This window comes from Epinephelus moara, chromosome 1 (genome assembly GCF_006386435.1).
Source record: "Epinephelus moara isolate mb chromosome 1, YSFRI_EMoa_1.0, whole genome shotgun sequence".
Lineage (NCBI taxonomy): Eukaryota > Metazoa > Chordata > Actinopteri > Perciformes > Serranidae > Epinephelus > Epinephelus moara.
In genome coordinates this window covers 35,470,582-35,490,534 of record NC_065506.1, presented here as the reverse complement: position 1 = coordinate 35,490,534, position 19,953 = coordinate 35,470,582, and the positions used below count along the sequence as shown (strand labels likewise).

Genomic DNA, 19,953 nt, shown 5'->3' with positions numbered 1-19,953 from the left:
CAAAGAGCATGTCGGTCGGATTGCAGGTGTTGGATGATAAATATATTCAAATAAAATAACAAATTATAATGATTTAATTTAATGTTTTAACATTTTAATACTCTTCTTCTGCGTCACCTGGAATATGAAACCTGCTTCATTCACGTGCATTACTTACAGGTATGTTAAAGCTCCAGTAGGCAACATTGTTTTGGTATAATTGAGTAAAAAATTTATAATATCCTCTAAGCATAATGTACCTCACCATGGCTCTGTGTTCAGCCGCTAAAGAATCAGTATCGTGCCAATGTGCATCAACCAATCAAAGGTCAGCTCAGACCACTGCGTTCCTATTGGCTGTTCTACTGCATATGTGCGTTCCCGTGCCGCCGGCAGAAGGGGAGAGCAAGCGGCAATGGCGAACAGTGCACCAGTTAAAATAGCTATTCCAGCATTTAGCAGCACAGCTAAACAACCCAAAAAAAGGAAGACAGAACTTGGTTCCCCGGAGCCCCGGAGGGAGGGGAAGGGTGAGGTGGGGCCGGGCCCGGCCGGAGGGTGCAAGGGTCGGCCGTGGGAGCGGAGCCAAGGGCTCTCCATGGAGTGGGAGAGCCGAGCCGAGGGGGTATATGTGCGGGGCCGCGAGGGAGGGATGGGGAGGGCTGCTGCGCGGAGGGAGAGCCGAGGCTGCCAGAGAGGGAGAAGTAGAACCAAGTAGGATAAAATGCTCGTCTGGTAGGAGGGGCTCAGGGCGGAGACGAACGAAACCTAACTCAGATGAGACTCAAAAATCAACCGTTTTCAGGCTTTCTACCTACTGCAGCTTTAACTGTTGAGGTGGGCTGCTCGATATTGTGAGACTAAGAAAAAAAATGTACATTTAAATTGTTTCCTGAATTACATTTTAAAATATCACATCTTAGTTTCATGTGTATGAAATGTCCCATAATCATCACTTGAATTGTGTTGTTTAACCAAATTAATTGAACCTTGCGTGGTTATTCTAGGATTTGCGGTTTCGGGTCAGGTTGTGGATCTTGTGTTGGCCGGTCAGGTCGCAGAACTGATTGGTCACATGTGCAGGTGTGGTATTGCACATTGCAGTTGCAGTTCAGGAGCGGGTCTTGAAAATCAGGCCTGTGCAGGACTCTGTAGTGGAGTAATGGCTTCCTGAGCGGGGAATGAAATCACGCTACCTGTGTGTGTGTGTTGCAATGGAAGTTTCTCTGTGTTCTCTTGTGGTAGACATTTTGGCCAGGTGTGCATGTGAGTTCCTGTGTGTGTTGTGTGTACCCCACTGGCTAGCTAACTACTGCCGCTCTGTGCGCCATCCCGAGCACATAACCCCACCCCCCAGTGGTAACACCATTAGCTCTGTCAGCACTGTTCGGACTATTTGGAAAACAATCTATTAAATTGCAAACAGCCTCATTGCTTCACTCGCATGCTTTATTTTCCACAATGGCTCTAATGAGAGCGCAGAAAGAGCAGGAGGGGTGTTGGAGTGCGTGAGCGTGTGTGATGCTGTAGTCTGATCGATGTGACAGTGAGAGTGAGTCTCCTCGAAAAACCCCAGCCTTATTGCTCTTCTCTTACACACTGCCCCCCTCACACACACATAACATACTCTGTCTCTCACTGTCTCACACACACACATACCAACGCACGCACACACACACTGTACAATAGCTACAGTTTCCGTCCCTTCTATCTCCTTCTCCCATCTTCTTCCCTGCCGTCGTCCTTTTATCTCTCGTTCCCTTTACCACTCCTCCTTTACTCATTTCACCCCTTCTCCTCTGCACTTCAACCGCGGCTGCATCCCGGAGGCCAACCAGCTGTAATAATCCCATTGTCTCTGCTCCACCTCATCAGCTGACCAAATACCAATGGCTGCTGGCCAATCAGCATCTGAACCATCAAAACCTTAACTGAATTTAAACAGGAGGGAAACTCAAACCACAGAAATCCAGAGGATGTCAATGATAATGTGATAAAATATGGTTTAGCAGCTGCTCCTAGTGCTTTCAATTGTGAGTGAACTGCTGCAGTAGCTCAGGTTTCATCACGTGAAGTTCAGCTATGTGATAACAGGCGTTGGTATATGGTGGGCAGATGTAACTTCTGCCTCTGCCCTGAGCTCACATGATGACACCTGGGCGAAATTTGTTCTCTGAATAAGACCATGAGTTACTGACAAAAGTACAGCTAAAACAGATAGATGATCAGTTAATTAGTTGACAGACAATATACTGAAATACTACAGCTTAACTTGATTAACCATCTTCTGAAATCTGTGGTAGAGTTAAGTAGAGGATGGAAACAGACGTAAATATTCATATTTTTTTGCTGATCTTCTGAAATGTTGCCCTACATTCAGAGCGAAACCTAGTTGTCACATTGTTCTCACACTGTCATATGATACTTTGTTATTATAAAAAATATTGATAAAGAAATTAAGAAATTTTGCAGAAGAACAGACAAAAAAGTGTCACGTGAGCACAGCAGCACCAAGAAATACCAACAACTCAGTTTCTATCTTATTTGTTTTTATTGGTATCATAGATAGTTATCGTTTGATTTGTTGTGAGATACCTGTCTTTGAGAGTTCTGCGCCCAGCAGTGGCGATAGCCTTGCTAGATGTGTGTCAGCAGCGAGGAGCAGATAATGAGCCAGAAATACATCTTGCTTAAAGTTCCATTTACCGTCTTCACTCTCCGCTGGCATTAGAAACTTGATGACCAGTCGTAGCTCTTGCAGTCTCCACACTGTAGCCTCATAGCTGCTGTAACTTGATGTGTAGTTAAATCTTTTTAAGAGTGTGCATGTTAAGGCCTTTGCACACCAAGTCTGTATTTTTTGTCCGAAATTGTCGCACATTTAAAAATATATACAACCTCACTTTGTGTCAGTTGACTTTATCTACTGACTCTGAAACGTTGGTCTGTCATTAACGTTTTCAGAACAGGTTTGATTTTGTGTTTTTTTTCACCCGTCAGACGCCTTTAGAGAGATGTTCGACCAAACAGTGAAGAAAATGTGGCACAACCTGCAGGACACATACGACGGCAACAACAGAGAGGAACGTGGTGCACAGTATCATTTTATAACTCAGATAGCCTACTTTCAATAGGTCAGATAGTAACATTCAGGCAGATGATGATGATGATAATGAGGAGGATGTAATAGAGTATGAGGACCGCATGCAGACAGAGAGAGAAAGAGCGACAACGTGGAGACCGAGAGGGAGGACGGCTCAGCCCCTTCAGTGGCCAAATGACACGATCAGAGAATGACAACCATAGAAATAAAATGAGTAGGAAGGACATTAAACTCTTTGCCGTAGTCATTTGACTAGTTACAAAACAAAATGGCGATTGTTGTTAGTTGTTATGGTGACTGCACACGTCAGTGGGGCCGTAAAGGCTGTCATAAAGTGTGAGAATGCCATTTAGGCTCATTCTTACCTGTATTTCTCTTTTTAAACAGAAAAATACGACCATACCAATTCAGGTTTCTCTTGTCTCATCATAAAATACACTTCATTTGAACTCGACAGAGACAAAATAAAACTCACCAAGACTGTCATTTTTTTTCTATGATAGCGACAGCCAGGGAGGTGCCTCCAGTGGAGAGGAGCTAGGAACAGGGTTTCTGTGTGTGACGATTTTTATTGGATGTCGGATTGAAAAAAGGCATGCAAAATATACAGACTTGGTGTCCGAAGGCCTTTAGCCGTGTTGTCGTCTACAGCAGCTACTTGTTTCTTGATTTGTTTTTGAGTGAATCAACCCTTTAATCTGTTTGTTCCTACAATTTGTAGCCTTGCTTAATGTGTTCTTTAAGCAACTAACTGTGATTAGATATGTTTGTTAAGCTGTCAATCAAGATTAAGGTCCAGTTAAGTTACTTACAGAGACAGAGTTTCAAGGTTGGCAGATGTCTAGTCTGACACTGACACTAGTCGCAACGCTAACTAGCTTTTTAGCTAATTTAGCTGGTTGGCGACTAAAGAAAAGAAGTCCAGGGAAGATGATGAGGAAGCACACGTAATGGTGGATAATACAGTGTTCGATGCACTGGAAAGCACATAATGACTGGAAAACCTTTTGAGTGTGTCATAAATGAGCCATCAGTCACATCTTACTGAATAAAGTGTCGGAAAGTTTTGTTGTTTCATAAAAGTGACAAAACAGCCCCTCTGAGTTCAGATGAAAAAGTGAGCAGTTTGAGTCTGGGAAGAGGTGGCAGAGGATGGCCGCATGGATAATCACCTCCTGCATCTACTGAATGATTCTGACAGCTTTGAAGGAGCTGGAGATACAAACACAGATTTTAAACCCCACCAGGGGATTTCACTTGCATTTAATCCTCTCAGAGTTCAAGTAGATTTCAGTGGGGTAAAATGTGTGTATTTGTGCTTTTGAAAATATCCATAATGTTGAGGAATGAATTGGGCTGCAGCGAGGGGTCATAGCAAAGCTTTGAAAGTCTTCAAGTGTTTGACTAAGCAATCTCACTACAGCGTCCATTTAGCAGCTTTTTGATCATATGACAGAATCGTCCTCAGCAGAGGAAGCTGTCCAGATGTCACTGAATTTAAGATTCAAATTTTTCTGATGATTTCTCAACCATGCATAAAGGGGCTCTACAAAAAGTTGTATGAAGCCTTTTGTCAGATAAATGACTTGAGTTTGCATTGGCTGGGGTTTCAGACTACAAGTTTGAACATAAAAAAATTCTGGAGGTCAGGAGTCAGAAAGAAGGGAACATATCAGACCTCTGCAGCCTGCTTCTCATCTCTGCCCAAGGCTAACAGTGGAGGCTACATTAGCCGCTACTAGCATAATGCACCTGAATCTCCAACTGAACTAGCAGTGGTGGAGTTTCACTGTTGGTGACATAGGCCAAGGCCAGGATGAACTTTAGTCTCAACCTAACATTTAGGCAACATGGATGAGAAGTCCTTAAAGTGCTCAGAAAAATGCAAATTTTAACATCTATATTTTCATGACAGGGCGGCATGGTGGTGCAATGGTTAGCATTGTTGCCGCACAGCAAGAGGGTTCCTCCGGGGTGGGGGAGCCCCTCTGTGTAGAGTTTGCCTGTTCTCCCTGTGTCAGCGTGGGTTTTTTGCGGGTACTTTGGCTTCCTCCCACAATCCAAAGACATGCACGCTAGGTTAATTGCTTACTTGGTTAATTGGCTGTAGGTGTGAATGTGAGTGTGAATGGCTGTCTGTCTCTATGTGTCAGCCCTGTGATATTCCGGCAACCTGTCTAGGGTGTACCCTGCCTCTCCCCCAGTGTCAGCTGGGATAGGCCCCGGCACAAACACAACCCCTAACAGGATAAGCAAAAAAAAAAAAGGAAAAATTTTTCATTTTCAAATTTTCATTACAACTAAACCAACATAAACTGCTGAGAAATGTTGTCTGGTACGATTAAAAGCTCCAGAACAGCTCATCACTGGACTTTGACATCATTTTATAAACTACACTCTCCAAGGTCAAGAATAACTTTTCAATTTCTAAAAAAATATTCAAGTCAATTCATAGCCTTTGACGGTATTCACAAAGTTTTCTCTGAAAGAACACGTGTGGCTTGTTGACATGACCGGGGTGTAATGATTCTTCTTCATTTGTCTCATACTGTCAGCTACCAGGGTTTTTTGAGAAATAAAATCCACGCTGGGTCTCTCCTCATCTCCCTCTGCATTCACTGTGAAACAAACAGCTAGATAAGTTTCATCATATTTTCTTGTTGACATTTTTTTCGTTGATTACCATTAGCTGGGCACTCTGTCTTGTTTGTCTCGGAAGCATCACCTGTTTTTCTTTTCGGCCCTGTCAAATATCTCTGTCTATTCTGTAAACCTACAGGCTGTCTGAATGAACATCATTGCTATTGTGTAAGAATGAATGAGTTCCTCCATGAAAATATTCAGACATTAAAACATTAGTTCCTCAAAACAAAACAAAATGTGCTTCTCTGTCTGTAGTCACTACTCTGTAGCCTCGCCCAACGTCCTGCCCACAGCACTATCCGATTGGTTACATGTCATGAGTGATACGTTACTTATTCATCATGGTAAGAAAAACTCCATAACGTGACAACTGTAGACAGACCATAGACGTATTGAGAAAATAAGCCAGTGAGTGGATATTTCCACCAACTGCTTACTCATTTAGCATGGTGGTGTCGTGGTTAGCATTGTCACCTTTCAGCAAAAGGGTTCCTGACTGGAACATGGGGTGGGAGCCCTTCTGTGTAGAGTTTGCATGTTCATCCTGTGTCAGCATGGGTTTTCTCCAGGTACTCCAGCTTCCTCCCACAGTCCAAAGACATGCAGGTTAACTGGTGACTCTAAATTGCCCGTAGGTGTGAATGTGAGTGTGAATGGTTGTCTGTCTCTATGTGTCAGCCCTGTGATAGTCTGGCGACCTGTCCAGGGTATACCCTGCCTCTTGCCCCGTGTCAGCTGGAATAGGTCCACCTTTTAGTACCAGATCTGTGTGCTAGGTACCCCAACAGAAGGGGGACCAAAAATAGGAACGGTACGGAACAGTTCCATTGGTACCATCCACAACTTTTCACAGTGGGAACGGAAAAAAGCGTACCGAACTGAGCTGTACTGTACTGCTTGGTGGAAACGGAGCTTTAGAGGATAAGCAGTTATGGAAAATGAATGAATGAATGCTTACTGATGTAGTTACACTGTGAGTGGAGTTAACATTACATATGCATCTTGGAGAGGCAGATGCAAATAAACCTTTTTAACATCTGGCTAGAATGCAGACTTCAGTGCATCTTGAATGTTTCTTGGATGCATTTACATTTAGCTTTTTGAGATCAGACTGCCATCCGACCCTCCCAAGACGCATGAAGTGACTGAGTGATTCCACAAGTTATAAAACCAGTACCATCTGCATGCATAAACTGGAAGTTAACTTCAATTGTTGCAAGAGTTAAAAAAGAAAGAAATCTGAAACATAGCTGTGTCTCATTGATTGTCTGTGCACTACTGGCAGATTTTATATAACTTCTACATATATACACATATACATATTTAAAGCATGTATTGACTAAAAAATTAACTCATTCACTCAAAGACTCAGAAATTTTGCAGTGGCTTTCATTGAAGGCCTCTACAGCTGGTGACGTGCAAATGCACCTCTGCACCTTCTCAGAGTCACATCAAACATTAATTTTATCAGAGGTAAATGGCCACTAGTTTTAATTAACACATAAAAGATTAAAATGTGTGCTATGACTCAAAAGCAAAGGAAAAATGTCCGACCTCCTGCAGTAGGCTTTCATGCAGCTCTGTTAACGAGCTCTAAACTCAATCCTGCTCTCAATCCTGCTTCTCCTACAAAAGGACACAACATAACGAGATCAGTGTCAGCCCTATCCAATCTATCTGTTTACTGTAGAGTTAAGCAAGGTATTTACTGTCTAAATCTGTTCAAAGGCTTTGAAACCGCGACCCTGCTTACAGATGACCGCGGCTTTAAGAACACATACTCAGTGTTCTCTAACCATATGGAGTCTGTGAGTTCATTGCAAACTATGGACAGCTGAGACGCTTCCTTTAGTTTACCCTGCAAAACCGCATAAAAGAAGGCCTGGAGTCACATTAGAGTAAAGAAAAGGAAGTCATGACAAAGAGTTGTAACCAAAAGAAATACTGCAGTTTCACAAAATGTTCACATGCATAGAAAAATGAATGCCAGTGCCACTTCCGATTCCAACTTTGAACTGTGCATGCAGGCAGCTGTTTTATGTAATGGACTGTTAGAATTGACGTCGTCTCACAGTCTGAAAGTGGCCAAAGTTTATATTATATCTTTTCAAAACCATCTTTGTGTACCTCACCTCCAGGTTTCTAGTGTACAGTAACAGCCATGACATAACCTGGCCCCACGACCACATGGGCAAGACTTTGTCAACATCTTAAAGGGACAATATGATTAAATACAAAGAAAATCACGTATAACTGAAGCACTATGAAGCAATATGTCTGCCAATAACTCCCTGTGAAGGTGAGTCATGGTGAAAAGACTTTGTAGGGACGTCCTCCACGACGACGAGGATATACAACAAGGGTGATTCTCTGCTTATCAAAAGCCGCAGGTTAATTTTGACTTTTACCAAAAGATGAATGTAATATTACTTAAATATAATTATTGGTGCAATAACATGTCCATCACTTTATTGTTGCAGCGGGTAAAGGTGGACCTCAATTTAATGACATTAACAATATATATATAAAATGTATATGTTGAAAGTAACTTGTAATTTAAGTTATTAAATAAATGCTGTGGAGTAAAAAGTACAATATTTGCCTCTGACTGAAGTGTAGTGGGGCAAAAGTATGAAGTAGCAGAGAATGGAAATGCTCAGGTATAGTAGAAGTACCTCATTAAAGTATTTCACTGCTGGAAAGATGGTCTTTACATGAAACTAGGCTGTCTATGCAGTAGAAAGATGCAAATACCTTTAAAGTTGGTGTTATACGACCAGAGAAGACAAAGGAAAAGGGCTGTGGCATTTGCTTTTGCTCAAGAGGAAATAAAACCTACATCTACCAGAATGCACTGCACCGCACCAGACCAATAAACACTGGGACCACTGAGAGCTTATCGGTTTTCACACAGGAAGCAACATGGCGGCCGTCTGGTAACAAACAATCTTGAGTAACAGTTAAACAGTGCACTAAAATACGTTTCTGAAAATATTTTACGTAATAAATAGGCAACACAGTAACAATACTTTGGTTTACATTTCAATCAGTGCTGCCTATACAGTTTGATCAAAGTTTGCTCTGAGTTTGAGAGAAAGAGGGGCGGATCTCTCTCTCTCACTCCGCCTCTGTGTTTCCATGGTGACAGGCATAGGAAAATGAGGAAGTAACATCTGTTGTTCAAGCAACAGCCCTAGATTTGAGTAGAGGTGAGCAGTGAGATCCTGGCACAGGTAACATGGACTAAAGTTTACCATAGTTCATTTACACATACCACCCACATTATGATACAAAGCTGGTTGAAAATTGGTAAAGTATCTCTTAAACCAGTGGTTCCCAACTGGTCCAGCCACGGGGCCCAGATTTCTTCTTAGACATTGGTTTGAGGTCCCCACAGTTTAATACATTTAGTGTCATACTTGTGTTTGACTTTGTTGTCGAGCTAGTTTGCTGTCTCTGTTAAGTAGCTGTCAGTTAGTCAGTCACTCTACAGCAGGAAACGGAAATTCATAATAAAAACTTTGTGCCGGAAATTCACTATACGTAAAAACAAAGTGTGTTTTTTACAAACTTGACACGTTTGCGAGTCACTTGCGTTCCATTCAGCATGACCCACCAGTTGGGAGCCACTGTCGCAAAGTACAGTTACTTTCCAGTGCTGGGTAAAGAGACTTTGATTTACAGGTGAAGCCAGTATGTTTTATGCTGTTGGTTTGATAGTGGTCGATTTTCAAAATTGTTGTCATAGCAATTGAAACCATTACAAATATGGTCTGTGTGTGCACAGACATTACGGCTGTAAGGAAGTCACAACACTAACACACTTTACAGACCGTTTCTGTGTTTAACTATCTCACCCACTCTCACTCTCTAGGAAAACCTTATCTCCGTCATACAGTCTTTACCCAGTCCATTGTTTTCTTGCATTAATTCATAGTGAAATCATTTATAGTGTGTACTTTTTATAAAGTATGTTTCTTCTGTTTTTATGCTGCTCTTTTAATTGTACAAAACTGACATTGAGAGATACGCACAAGAATTCAGATGTACCTGTACCTGTGCAAATGACAATAAATCTGATCTAATATACAATCTAATCTACACAGCTGCGCTCCTGTTAGTGCTGAAAATGTTTCGAAAAAATGAACTCAGTATTGAGTACCTTGAAAAACTGTAAAACACAGTTACCAGTTGAACTAAATTATACATCCCTGACACTGAGCAGCAGCCCTTTTGCATAATTTTAATTTTAATAATCCCAAAGTTTAAAAATCCTTCCTTAATTCATCAACTTCTCCTCATCTGTGATGGGTATAGACTTACTGTAATAAATCAGTGAGGATTAATGGCTTTTACCTGGATTCACCTCATCAGTGCATTTCACGGTATGAGAAAGAGATCCTGACAGCATATATACTCAACTGTAATGTGGTATAAATAATGAGCGCACAGTTCACTGCAGTCATAAATATTAATCTGAAATTACAGAAGCAAAATGCAGGGGGGGAAAAAACTGCACTCAAACAACTGCAATAAAGCACTTGGTCATTGTCACTGAACGTCAGTGGCATCTGTACGAGATGGGACAAGCAGGCGACAACACACCCAGAGAATCGTTTGAGAGTTTGAGTTAAAACGATGGGGTGATGTAGTAGCAAGCATCGTCTCATTAAAGAACGACCTGTTTTTAGGCAGAGGCTCTGACTGTACTATAATGAGCAGCTGAAGAGAAGAGAAAATGTATAATGCATTATCTCCCCTTTTATCCCGAGGATGAGAGGAGGGCCAGTTTCTGTGGGACGTCCAAGTGTTGGTCACGGATTTGTGCATCTGTGTGTTTTTGTCTGAGTTCGTCACACGGGTGTTTGTGCGCTCCTGCGTGCATATAGTGTATTTACATCTTTTATATGTCTGTGTGCAGAGAAGAAAGCGTCTGGCCTCCTCTTGTGAGAAATCTCACCTTGTGAAATGCTCCAGACAGCAGAAAGGAAAAGAGAATTCCTAACTTTATCTGGGCATAGTTTTTGTTTTCTTGATACTGAAACGTTTTTTAATTTCCCCTCAGTGTTGTGCATAGCGCAGGCACCGAAATGCCAACGCTACATTAACATGCATAAGCCGTTTACCAAATGTGATAATGAGCGATGTGATTGTGTGAGATCAGTGCTATCAGGGCTGTGACCACGCTGCAACGATAAACATCAGATGGTGTAAATGCGCCGCACAAAGGTTCAGCTGGGGCCGTATCATCCTCAGGATCAGTGCTTCTGATCCACTGCAGAACCATATGGCTTCACTTCACTTTAACACGCATGGATTAAAGGTCTGGTTTGCCCGAACGTGGAGACACTGTCAGTATCACTGTATGTGATTCTGAAAATTTGGCAACCAGGCTTTTAATTAAAACGTAAATAATTCCAAGTCTTGCACAAATATATTTTCCTTGTCTCAATAATTAGGTTTTACAGCACACTGTATTACATAACGCCCTTAACTAGAAAACTATTGCACATAAAAAAAAAGTAACCATATACCAATTTACTGTGATTAATATTAGATTATGCTGAAGGTGACGCAGAGGAGCTCTGAGTGGTGAGGAAGTCCTCAGCTGTGAGATATTAACTGATTAAGCACTGATACAAGGGGAAATAATAGGGATTGTGACTTTAATATGTTAGGCTATTAATCTGCTATCACATGTCATCTGTAGGGACTTGGCCTCAGTGGAGTAATCTGCTGGGTAAGGCGCACACACACACACACACACACACACACACACACACACACACACATACACACATATGCACACACAATGTGCCGGGTTGTCCCCAGTAAGTCACACAATTGGTTAATTGTAATTTCTTGCTACTGTAATTATTCGACTGTGTGGTGATAATTACTAGATCATAGAATGGGAGCAGAATCTGTCAGGATACTGTAATTATTTTACACATGTTGTATCTGGAGTATTAGTACTGTATAATATTGGATAAACAACTCTTTCCCCCTCCTCTCCTCACCTCGGAGTATTTCTCCTATTTTTTAAGCAGCACTCCGTCAGTCCGAACTGAAATATCTCAACAACTGTTGGACTTATTGTCATGAAATGTCATTCATAGTGCCCAGAGGATAAATCCAAATGACTTGACTGACCTCTTGACTTTCCTGTAGCGCCACCAGCAGGTCAAAGTTGTCTTTTATTTACTGTAATATCTCCATATTCACTGCATGAATTGTCATAAAATTTTGTACAAACATTCATGGCTCCCAGAGGATGAATCCTAATGACTTCAATAGGGCTGCCACCTGAAAGTCAAAGATTCAAATCATCAGTTTGAGACTCCTCAGTCGAGATTCTTCAAGTCAAGTTTTTATCAGTCACTGCGGCATACACCTGGGGAGGTTTCTGCCTCCAGATTAAGCTGCAGGGTGAGCGCTTCTCGCTTCACACTGCTCTCCAGTACAGGCAGCTGCACACCCAGACCCAGGGTGAGTCTGAGTGAGATGGAGGCAAGTGTCTGAGGAAAGAGAGGCTTTGCCAAGTCAGGCTCTGACCTAACCAGTGTAATGGTGAATTTACAGGTAATAGCAACCTGATATGATACATTATCTGGCTTCTGTTTGAAATTTGGTGTTAGCAAAATTGTTGTTGCGCATTTCTGATCCGTTGTTGGCCCACATTAGTTCGAAGGACTAACTGGGATTGTTTACAACATTCTCTGAATTTCACTGTCACCCTGAACATCATCGAGTCGGGTACAGCCCTAGACTTTGGTGATCAATACAGCTTTAACTCCATCAGGTTGATATTGAGGTTTTGAGTGGCACTTCATTTTTCTCAACTCAATCAACTATTAGATGATTTGCTCTGAAATCTAGTTCAGACATTCATGTTCCCCTCAGGATGAACTGCAATCACTTTGATGACTCCTTAACGTTTCAAATACCTGTAATTGAATACCATTCCCTCAGCTGTACTTTGTGTTTGGTGGTAATAAGTCAAGTCAGATCAGTTTTATTTATAAACCTCAACATCACAAATTTGCCTCAAGGGGCTTTATAATCTGTACAGCATACAACATCCTCTAGCCCTAGATGCTTGATTTGGGGAACTCCTCCCCCCCAAAACACTTTAATGGTTAAAAAGGGAAGAAACTTAAGCACATGTCAGCACATTAAGATGGTGAATTAAGATTGCGAATATGGGGTGTCTAGTAGCTCAGTGGGTAGAGCAGGCGTCCCATGTACAAAAGACAATGTCCTTGCCATAGCAGCCGCGGATTTGATTCTAGCTTACAGCCCTTTGCTGCATGACATCCCCTCTCTTTCCTGTTTAGTGCTGTACTTTCAAACAAAGGCAAAAAGCCAAAAAATAATCTTTAGGAAATAAATAAATAAATAAATAAAAAAAACATGGTAAGTATTTGATGTCAAAGTGTCTTTGAACGCAACAGGCAACAACATTAGATCCAGAGTGATGGAAGTGCTGAGCAGATATGCTGCTATCAGTAGAAAGCTGTGGAGTACGACATGAAACAGAGAGAACAGTCCATGGACAAACGCTGAAATAAAGTGAATTAAAGACCACAACTTGACAGCATGATTGTTTGGAGGGCGAAATGATGGACCTCCATTCAGGCCCTCACATAGTGCCCCGGACTTTGAAGCCAGTTGTCTTAGAGGCCAAATGGTGTAACTACAACTTTTCGGGGGTGTTGCATGATGCCAGGGGGCCCAAAAAAACTTTTTTTTTTTCCCATAGACTGACATTGGGAAAGAGATGTCTGTAAATTGGTGTATATTTTATTTGTTTGTTTTGAGTGTCACAAGCCCAGCAAAATAATTTGATCTACATGATCTAGGATTTGATCTATCCAGTCCAAAACATTTCAAAAGTCAAGAAGAGCAGTAAGGTTAGATCATGTCATCCAAATTCGAGTTAGCGGAGCACTAAACCGAAGTTAGCCTGCTCGGCGGGTGGAAATCTGTAGTTTGCTTGCTTTATATGGGCCCTCGAATGCGGAAGATCTGGGTAATTTTACAGACAAGAAGTATAACTTTTTTGGCTTCATGCGTCACCGAGCAATTTTCATAAGAATGAAAGGGGCTCCGCCACCAACACTGTGTCCAGTTCTCTTCATACATCCATGCATATCTATGTAGTTACTGACACCTAACTCGTTACCACAGCAACCTATGCGATAGGTTGGCAAAGTCTGAAAACACAGATCTAATCACTTGCAAATAACAGAGCGGACGTCCTGTCTTCAAGATCTGATTTGGGAAACAAATCCAATTTGCCTGCAGTCAAGAATGTAGCTTTGTTACCGTACAGCTAAACAATTTCTTCTGGTCTATCATTTTCCTTCCGTATATCCTCTCCTCTCCTCTCCTCTCCTCTCCTCTCCTCTCCTCTCCTCTCCTCTCCTCTCCTCTCCTCTGTAACAGCTGTGGTGGCCTGCAGCGTTTAGCTAACGCTTCTCTGGCCTGTCATCCAGAGGTACATTAGCGCACTCATCAAGCCGGACACGGTACATACAACACGCATGCAAAGCCTACACACAGTACATACTCACACTATTCTGCTCACAGTGTCACTCCTCGCTGTGCACCCTTTGTGTGGCTCAGGTATGGAAACCCTGTTATCAAGAGGTTGCTAAAAAAAGGGAGTGCCTGTTTGTTTGTGAAAGAAAAGCCGTTGTAGTTGTGAGGGGTGCGTGTGTGTGTTTGTGTGTGCGTGCACATATATGTATGTGTTTGTGTGTGGTGCAGAAGAAAGTGGCTGGCTTTGGTTGGCTCACTGATACAATTGATAGTGACAGATATATGGCTAATTAGTGCAGCCTTGGCTCGGCTGTCCTCACCTCTCACCAGCCCGCTGTGAAATTGGATTAATTTACCTCGCCTTAATACACTGTATCACCCATGGAATTCCACCAATAGCAAGTTTCTCTAATGAGCACAGATTTGTTACTAATCTGGAAAGAAGCGTGTTTAAAATTTTGTTTAATCTACAATGCGTGTTCACAAACTTTAATGTTGTTGAAAACTGTACCGCAGTGTGAGCTCTCTCTCACACATGCCTGCACAGTATGGCGAGCATGTTGACTCCTTGCTAGTAGTCCAATTAGGCTGGCTCTTCTTTACGGCATGCTAAGGTTCTTACAAAGGCAATCTGTTTCTAAGGAACTCCTTAAGAGCAGCTCAGTCCTTAAAACAAGCAGCAGACAACCTGTCTTAATCTTTTTTTCTGACTCCATCTGTTTCCTTCTTATGCTGATAGTTACTAAGTCCATCCAGAAGCTCTTCCGTTGAAAATCATCTCAACCGTCCATGCTTTGCCCCTAAATCCCCAGTTGATACTCATAATCTCTGCTGTCCATATTCTGAACCCTGCTCAAGCACATGGTCACAACATTATTGATATAATTGGCTTCCCATCCTATTTTTGTCATCTGCTAATACCAGGCTACAACAACTGACAGCCATGGTCATCCCAGCTATAGGGTAGCATTAACAGCCTCGCTGAGCCGACGGGGACCACGTTGCCAAAATCTACAGGTTCCAGTATATTTGAAAGTAACTAATCTGGCGTACAGAAACAGAGATAATCAGGCGTTAGTTCAAAGAATGGTTTTAAAATTCTCATAAAATCTTTGTAAAATTGGTCTCTTGTGCTCACTCATCATTCACTCCATTTTTCCACACATTCTTATTTCCTTCAGTCTCTTCTGTATCTCTCTTTTTATCTCTGTCTGTTTTAACATGACTGCTCGTTGCCAACAGCACCCCTGCAAAGTACAAAAACGTCCGTCTGTGAGAGCCTCTGCGTGGGACTTTCTTGTGATGCTGAGAGGAAACCACTGAGCGAGTGAGCGAGTGAGTGAGGGAGTGAGAGAAACAAGCACAAGTGTCTGCTGTAACAGTTTGGCCTTCCAAAATACTGTGAATAAACCTTGATTCAAACATGATGAAGTTTTTATGCAGAAAAAAGGTTTAAGGATAATAGGGAAAAATATGCAGAATGAATAATGATGGGTTCAGTTAACTATGTAGACTGACAGAATCATCTTTCTGCTGTTCGGAGTTTAGTTTAAAACTAAAACTGCGACAAACTGTGTGTACGAGCAGCTGTGTCTGTAACAGTCACATGACTAGCCCTCACTGACTTTAATTTCAATTCTAAAGCCCCTATAAACTTAGTCTATAATTTATAATGTCCATTCAAATAGGTTTGTAATAAAACATCCTGAGATGTTATTTATTAAGAGTAAAAGAGCTACTTAACACCCTGTTTCAGGTTGAACGCCCCGTGCAATCATGTGTATCCTGAACCCCACTGCTTGCATCTATTAGATGATTTCAGGTGTTTTATTGCTTAAATATAACATCGGACAGTCACCTAGATCTCACAGAACCACAGGTACATATCTAACTTCCATTTTAACGTCTAAAATGCCTGCAGATGCCCAGCACGAGTTCCCACAGCTCAGGGTCTTTAAGTGTCTTGTGAAGTCCAACCAACAGACCAAAACCCAAAGATATTCTGGTTTGAATGACAAACATTACTTAAATTGCAGGCGTGTACGTAGTGTTTCAAAATTGGATGGTCCTCATTCATTAATTTTCAGTAACTGCTTTTCCTGTTGGGGGTCACAGGGGGGCTGGAGCCTATCCCAGATGACATTGGGCGAGAGGCAGGGTACACCCTGGACAGGTCCCCAGACTATCACAGGGCTGACATGTAGAGACAGACAACCATTTACACTCTTATTCACACCTACAGCCAATTTAGAGTCACCAATTAACCTGCATGTCTTTGGACTGTAGGAGGAAGCTGGAGTACCCAGAGAAAACCAATTTGAGCCCTCTCTGCATCAGTGTATAGTGGAGATTTTTAATCTACGCCTATACTAAAATGAAAAGATTATCAAAATTGTTGCTCATTAACTTTCTGTTTATCGACTAATTGTGTCAGCTCTACTGAATACTACTTTTTATTTTGAGACACGGGTGAACCTTGTTTACAATTCTCGTAAAGCTTCAAATTGCTAACTTAGAAGTTGTCATGACAACAAGCAGTTTTACTCATTTAATTTGCACCCATTAAAGGACTTATTAAATTGTTTGTTCACAAAATACGGTATGTTTACTTTTTTGTCTCTTCTTACAAATTAGATTAGTGACTGTGTTAACGTAATATTTCTGAAAGAACTGACGACATCTGCATCCTTCTGACAGCTACTATTTAAGTCTACTGTTATGTAACACTGCACTTTAAAAAATGTACTCATTTGTGCTCGTGAAATTACACCACTGAGCACTATGCTGTATACTGGAGTCACTAGATTACAGAGATGTCCACTCTGTGCGCAATGACAGACGGACACACACACACGCACACTGACCCAGAGAGAGTGCTGAGTATGTGCATTTTTTTGGTCCCCAGCCATCTGTCAAAGGTTTTTGGGGGAATGGTGATGATGATGGGGTCTCCAGACACAGATGACAGCAGTTCAGGACAGTTCAGTTTAGCATGTCACAGGAGGCTGACACACAAATGTACGCGCACACACATCAGAGAGGCATTTATGCATGGACAGACATATTAGATACGCACAGTGTCAAGTTTTACTAGGAGGTTGTCACTCTGTTTTCTGCTCTGTGTATCTGTTGTATACATGAGTTGTCATTTTAAAGTACATCTGTCATCACTTAAGATTATGAGCACAATTTAGGCCTTTACTTCTCATAATAAGGTTATTTATTGCACACATAACCAATTATAAAGTTTGAATTCACAACATGCATACACATTGCTGAAGTAAAAGTTAAAGGAGTAGTTTGACATTTTGGGAATTATTCACTTTTTTGCAAAGAACCAGATGAGAAGATTAGTATCACTGCCTGTTAAATATGAAGCTACAGGCAAGCGATGATTAGCCTACCTTACTGTAGCATAAACACTAGAAATGGGGAAATAATCTGCCTGGCTCTGTCCATTAAACAAAGCAAAAACATGCAGAAAAACTCATTTTTATTATTTAGTTATTTGGGATAAATTACCCTTTAACTTTTTCTTAACTAAAGACAATAATCCTCTTTGTGTTGTTATAATTTGTTGGCCCAAATTCATGCTCAGAATTCAAAAGTTTTAGTTAAACATGGTTGAACTGTTTTAACTAATGCTGCAGGATGAACAATGTCTGAATGTCCGTCTCTTGCAGAATATGGAGACAATGGGACAGAATTTTGGTGATGGAAGTGTTCTGGTTTCCATTTGTATTCTGAGTAGTATCGACCGATCACATTTGAGAGGCAGGTAAACTATCTGTGTGTGGAGCAAAAGAGAAGCAGAGGCAATCGATGCAATCACAGAACGCATCGGCTATCGTCTGACAACTAATTTAGCTTTTTTTATTCAAATATCTGTTTAAAGAGATTAGCCAAAATATCCAGCGCATGCAAGAGGAAGTCTTGGCCTGGATATCCGCGGGCTACACCTGAACCCCAGATATAGTGCCCCCAGAGGATTATCAGGATCAGACTGACAGCTGATGGGTTCGGAGACTGCCACAGTGTCTGCATATTTGAGGAAACACTTTTCTTTTCTACAAACTCAGCTGCAGCGTGGGCCATGTTTTTGCCATTTTATATTTCCAGTTCAATCTTTCTGTTGGAGCCAAAACTTAAGTTTAAACCTTAAGTTCATTTGTGTTTCGTTGTCCTGTGTACACACAGCTCCTTACGTAGATGACAGCGAGTAGATGTCACTTATACAAACTGTATATTCTTAAAGTCAAAAATGCAGTCCACAACAACTCGGTACGAGCAAATAACTACCTTAACGTGCTCCTTAACTGACTTCAAATCGACAATGTATTTACATAGAATATAATAGAGGTTACATTATAACCTTAGTTCTGTTAGCACAGGCAGCGCCCTTCACTGGACTCTATAGGTAATACTCTCCTCAAATCATGAGCACGCATTGGGCCACTGAAATTTGCATAACCATATCAGCACGTGCCTACCTGAATATGTGCGGACCCCACAGTGTATAAGGCAGTACTATGACGCTGTCCACCATCCTAAACCCTCTTCGACAAACAGCAATCCAGAGCCCCTGGATATAGAGGGCTCCGCCTTTGCTAATAAAACGAAGGTTACAGTATCATAAACTTTGTTTTATCTCACACAGGCTTCGCCCTCTACTGGATTCTACGGGTACACTGGGTGGAGCCCGATGATTGAATGCCCTGTCACGACATAAAATCGACCCAGCCACCCTGATCCTGAAGCAGCGACTCCATTTGACTCCAAATACCATCGCTGAAGAGACAAAGGATGGTGGACAGCATCCTGGTACTGCTTTATATACTGTGGGAATTGCATGTATCCAGGTAGGCACATCTGGTTGGTCGGCTATGTTTATGCAGATTTCAGAGGGTAAATGCTCGTGATTGTGAGTGTTACCAATGGAGTCCAGTAGAATGCGGAGCCTGTGTGAGACACAACTACTGTTACTCAATATCAGACCTGTGTTAACTATTATTCTCATATGAAGGAGGAACTATGACGAAATATCAACACATAGATAATAATAAATGTTTCTTTAAAACATTATTACATAAACACATTTTTTGTAACTACCCATGTTTACATGTGTATTTCACCACACACTTAACAGCTGTCTTTGCTCTATAGAGCCAATACTCTCTCCTTGATGATACGAGCCAAAGAAACAGTTTGAGTTCTTTGGGTTTTGATTATTTTTTGGCATAACTGCTCAGCTGTAGCAGAACTACAACGACGTGAAAAAGCCAGAGGCCAGTTTTCACAGATGAGGAATCGTCTCCAGAAAGCGAGTGCGCCAGCCATCCAGCCGGCTGAGTGCTGTGATGTACAGACCAAGAGGTTCTGCATGCATGTTTTATTGCAGGCTGCAACAGAGACAGGGGCACTTAAAGCAGAATTTCAAATGATAACATAAGAGACGGAAAGAAAAGGCTCGCAGAGTTCAGCGGGGTTGTGTGTGCGTGTGATGCCTGGGTGTGTGTGTATGTGGGAGTGTGTATTTTTATGTGCAAGTGTGTTTGTCTGTGGTGGTATTTGTGTGTTTACCTGCTGGTGTGGGAAGACTGATCTGAAAGCATGTCAACACTCTGTGTGTGTGTGTGTGTGTGTGTGTGTGTGTGTGTGTGTGTGTGTGTGTGTGTGTAAAGCAG

At 41.7% G+C, this 19,953-nt stretch overlaps 2 protein-coding genes across 3 annotated transcripts in view; one reads left to right on the top strand and one right to left on the bottom strand.

Annotated features, from left to right (window-relative positions):
• The window catches only part of ace2 (angiotensin I converting enzyme 2), an 82,575-nt gene that overhangs the window by 22,657 nt on the left and 39,965 nt on the right, over positions 1 to 19,953 (top strand). The window contains exon 2 of one of the 2 annotated variants that reach the window (XM_050054945.1): positions 18,927 to 19,090. In XM_050054945.1, coding sequence (XP_049910902.1) covers positions 19,073 to 19,090 — 18 coding nt within the window. In that variant the 5' untranslated portion in view covers positions 18,927 to 19,072. Of the gene's footprint in view, positions 1 to 18,926; positions 19,129 to 19,953 lie in introns of those variants that run through there. The other variant, XM_050055770.1, reaches the window with a different exon arrangement.
• Positions 1 to 19,953, bottom strand: part of nhsb (Nance-Horan syndrome b (congenital cataracts and dental anomalies)) — a 75,220-nt gene that overhangs the window by 41,065 nt on the left and 14,202 nt on the right. The gene's annotated exons all lie outside the window — the stretch shown is intronic.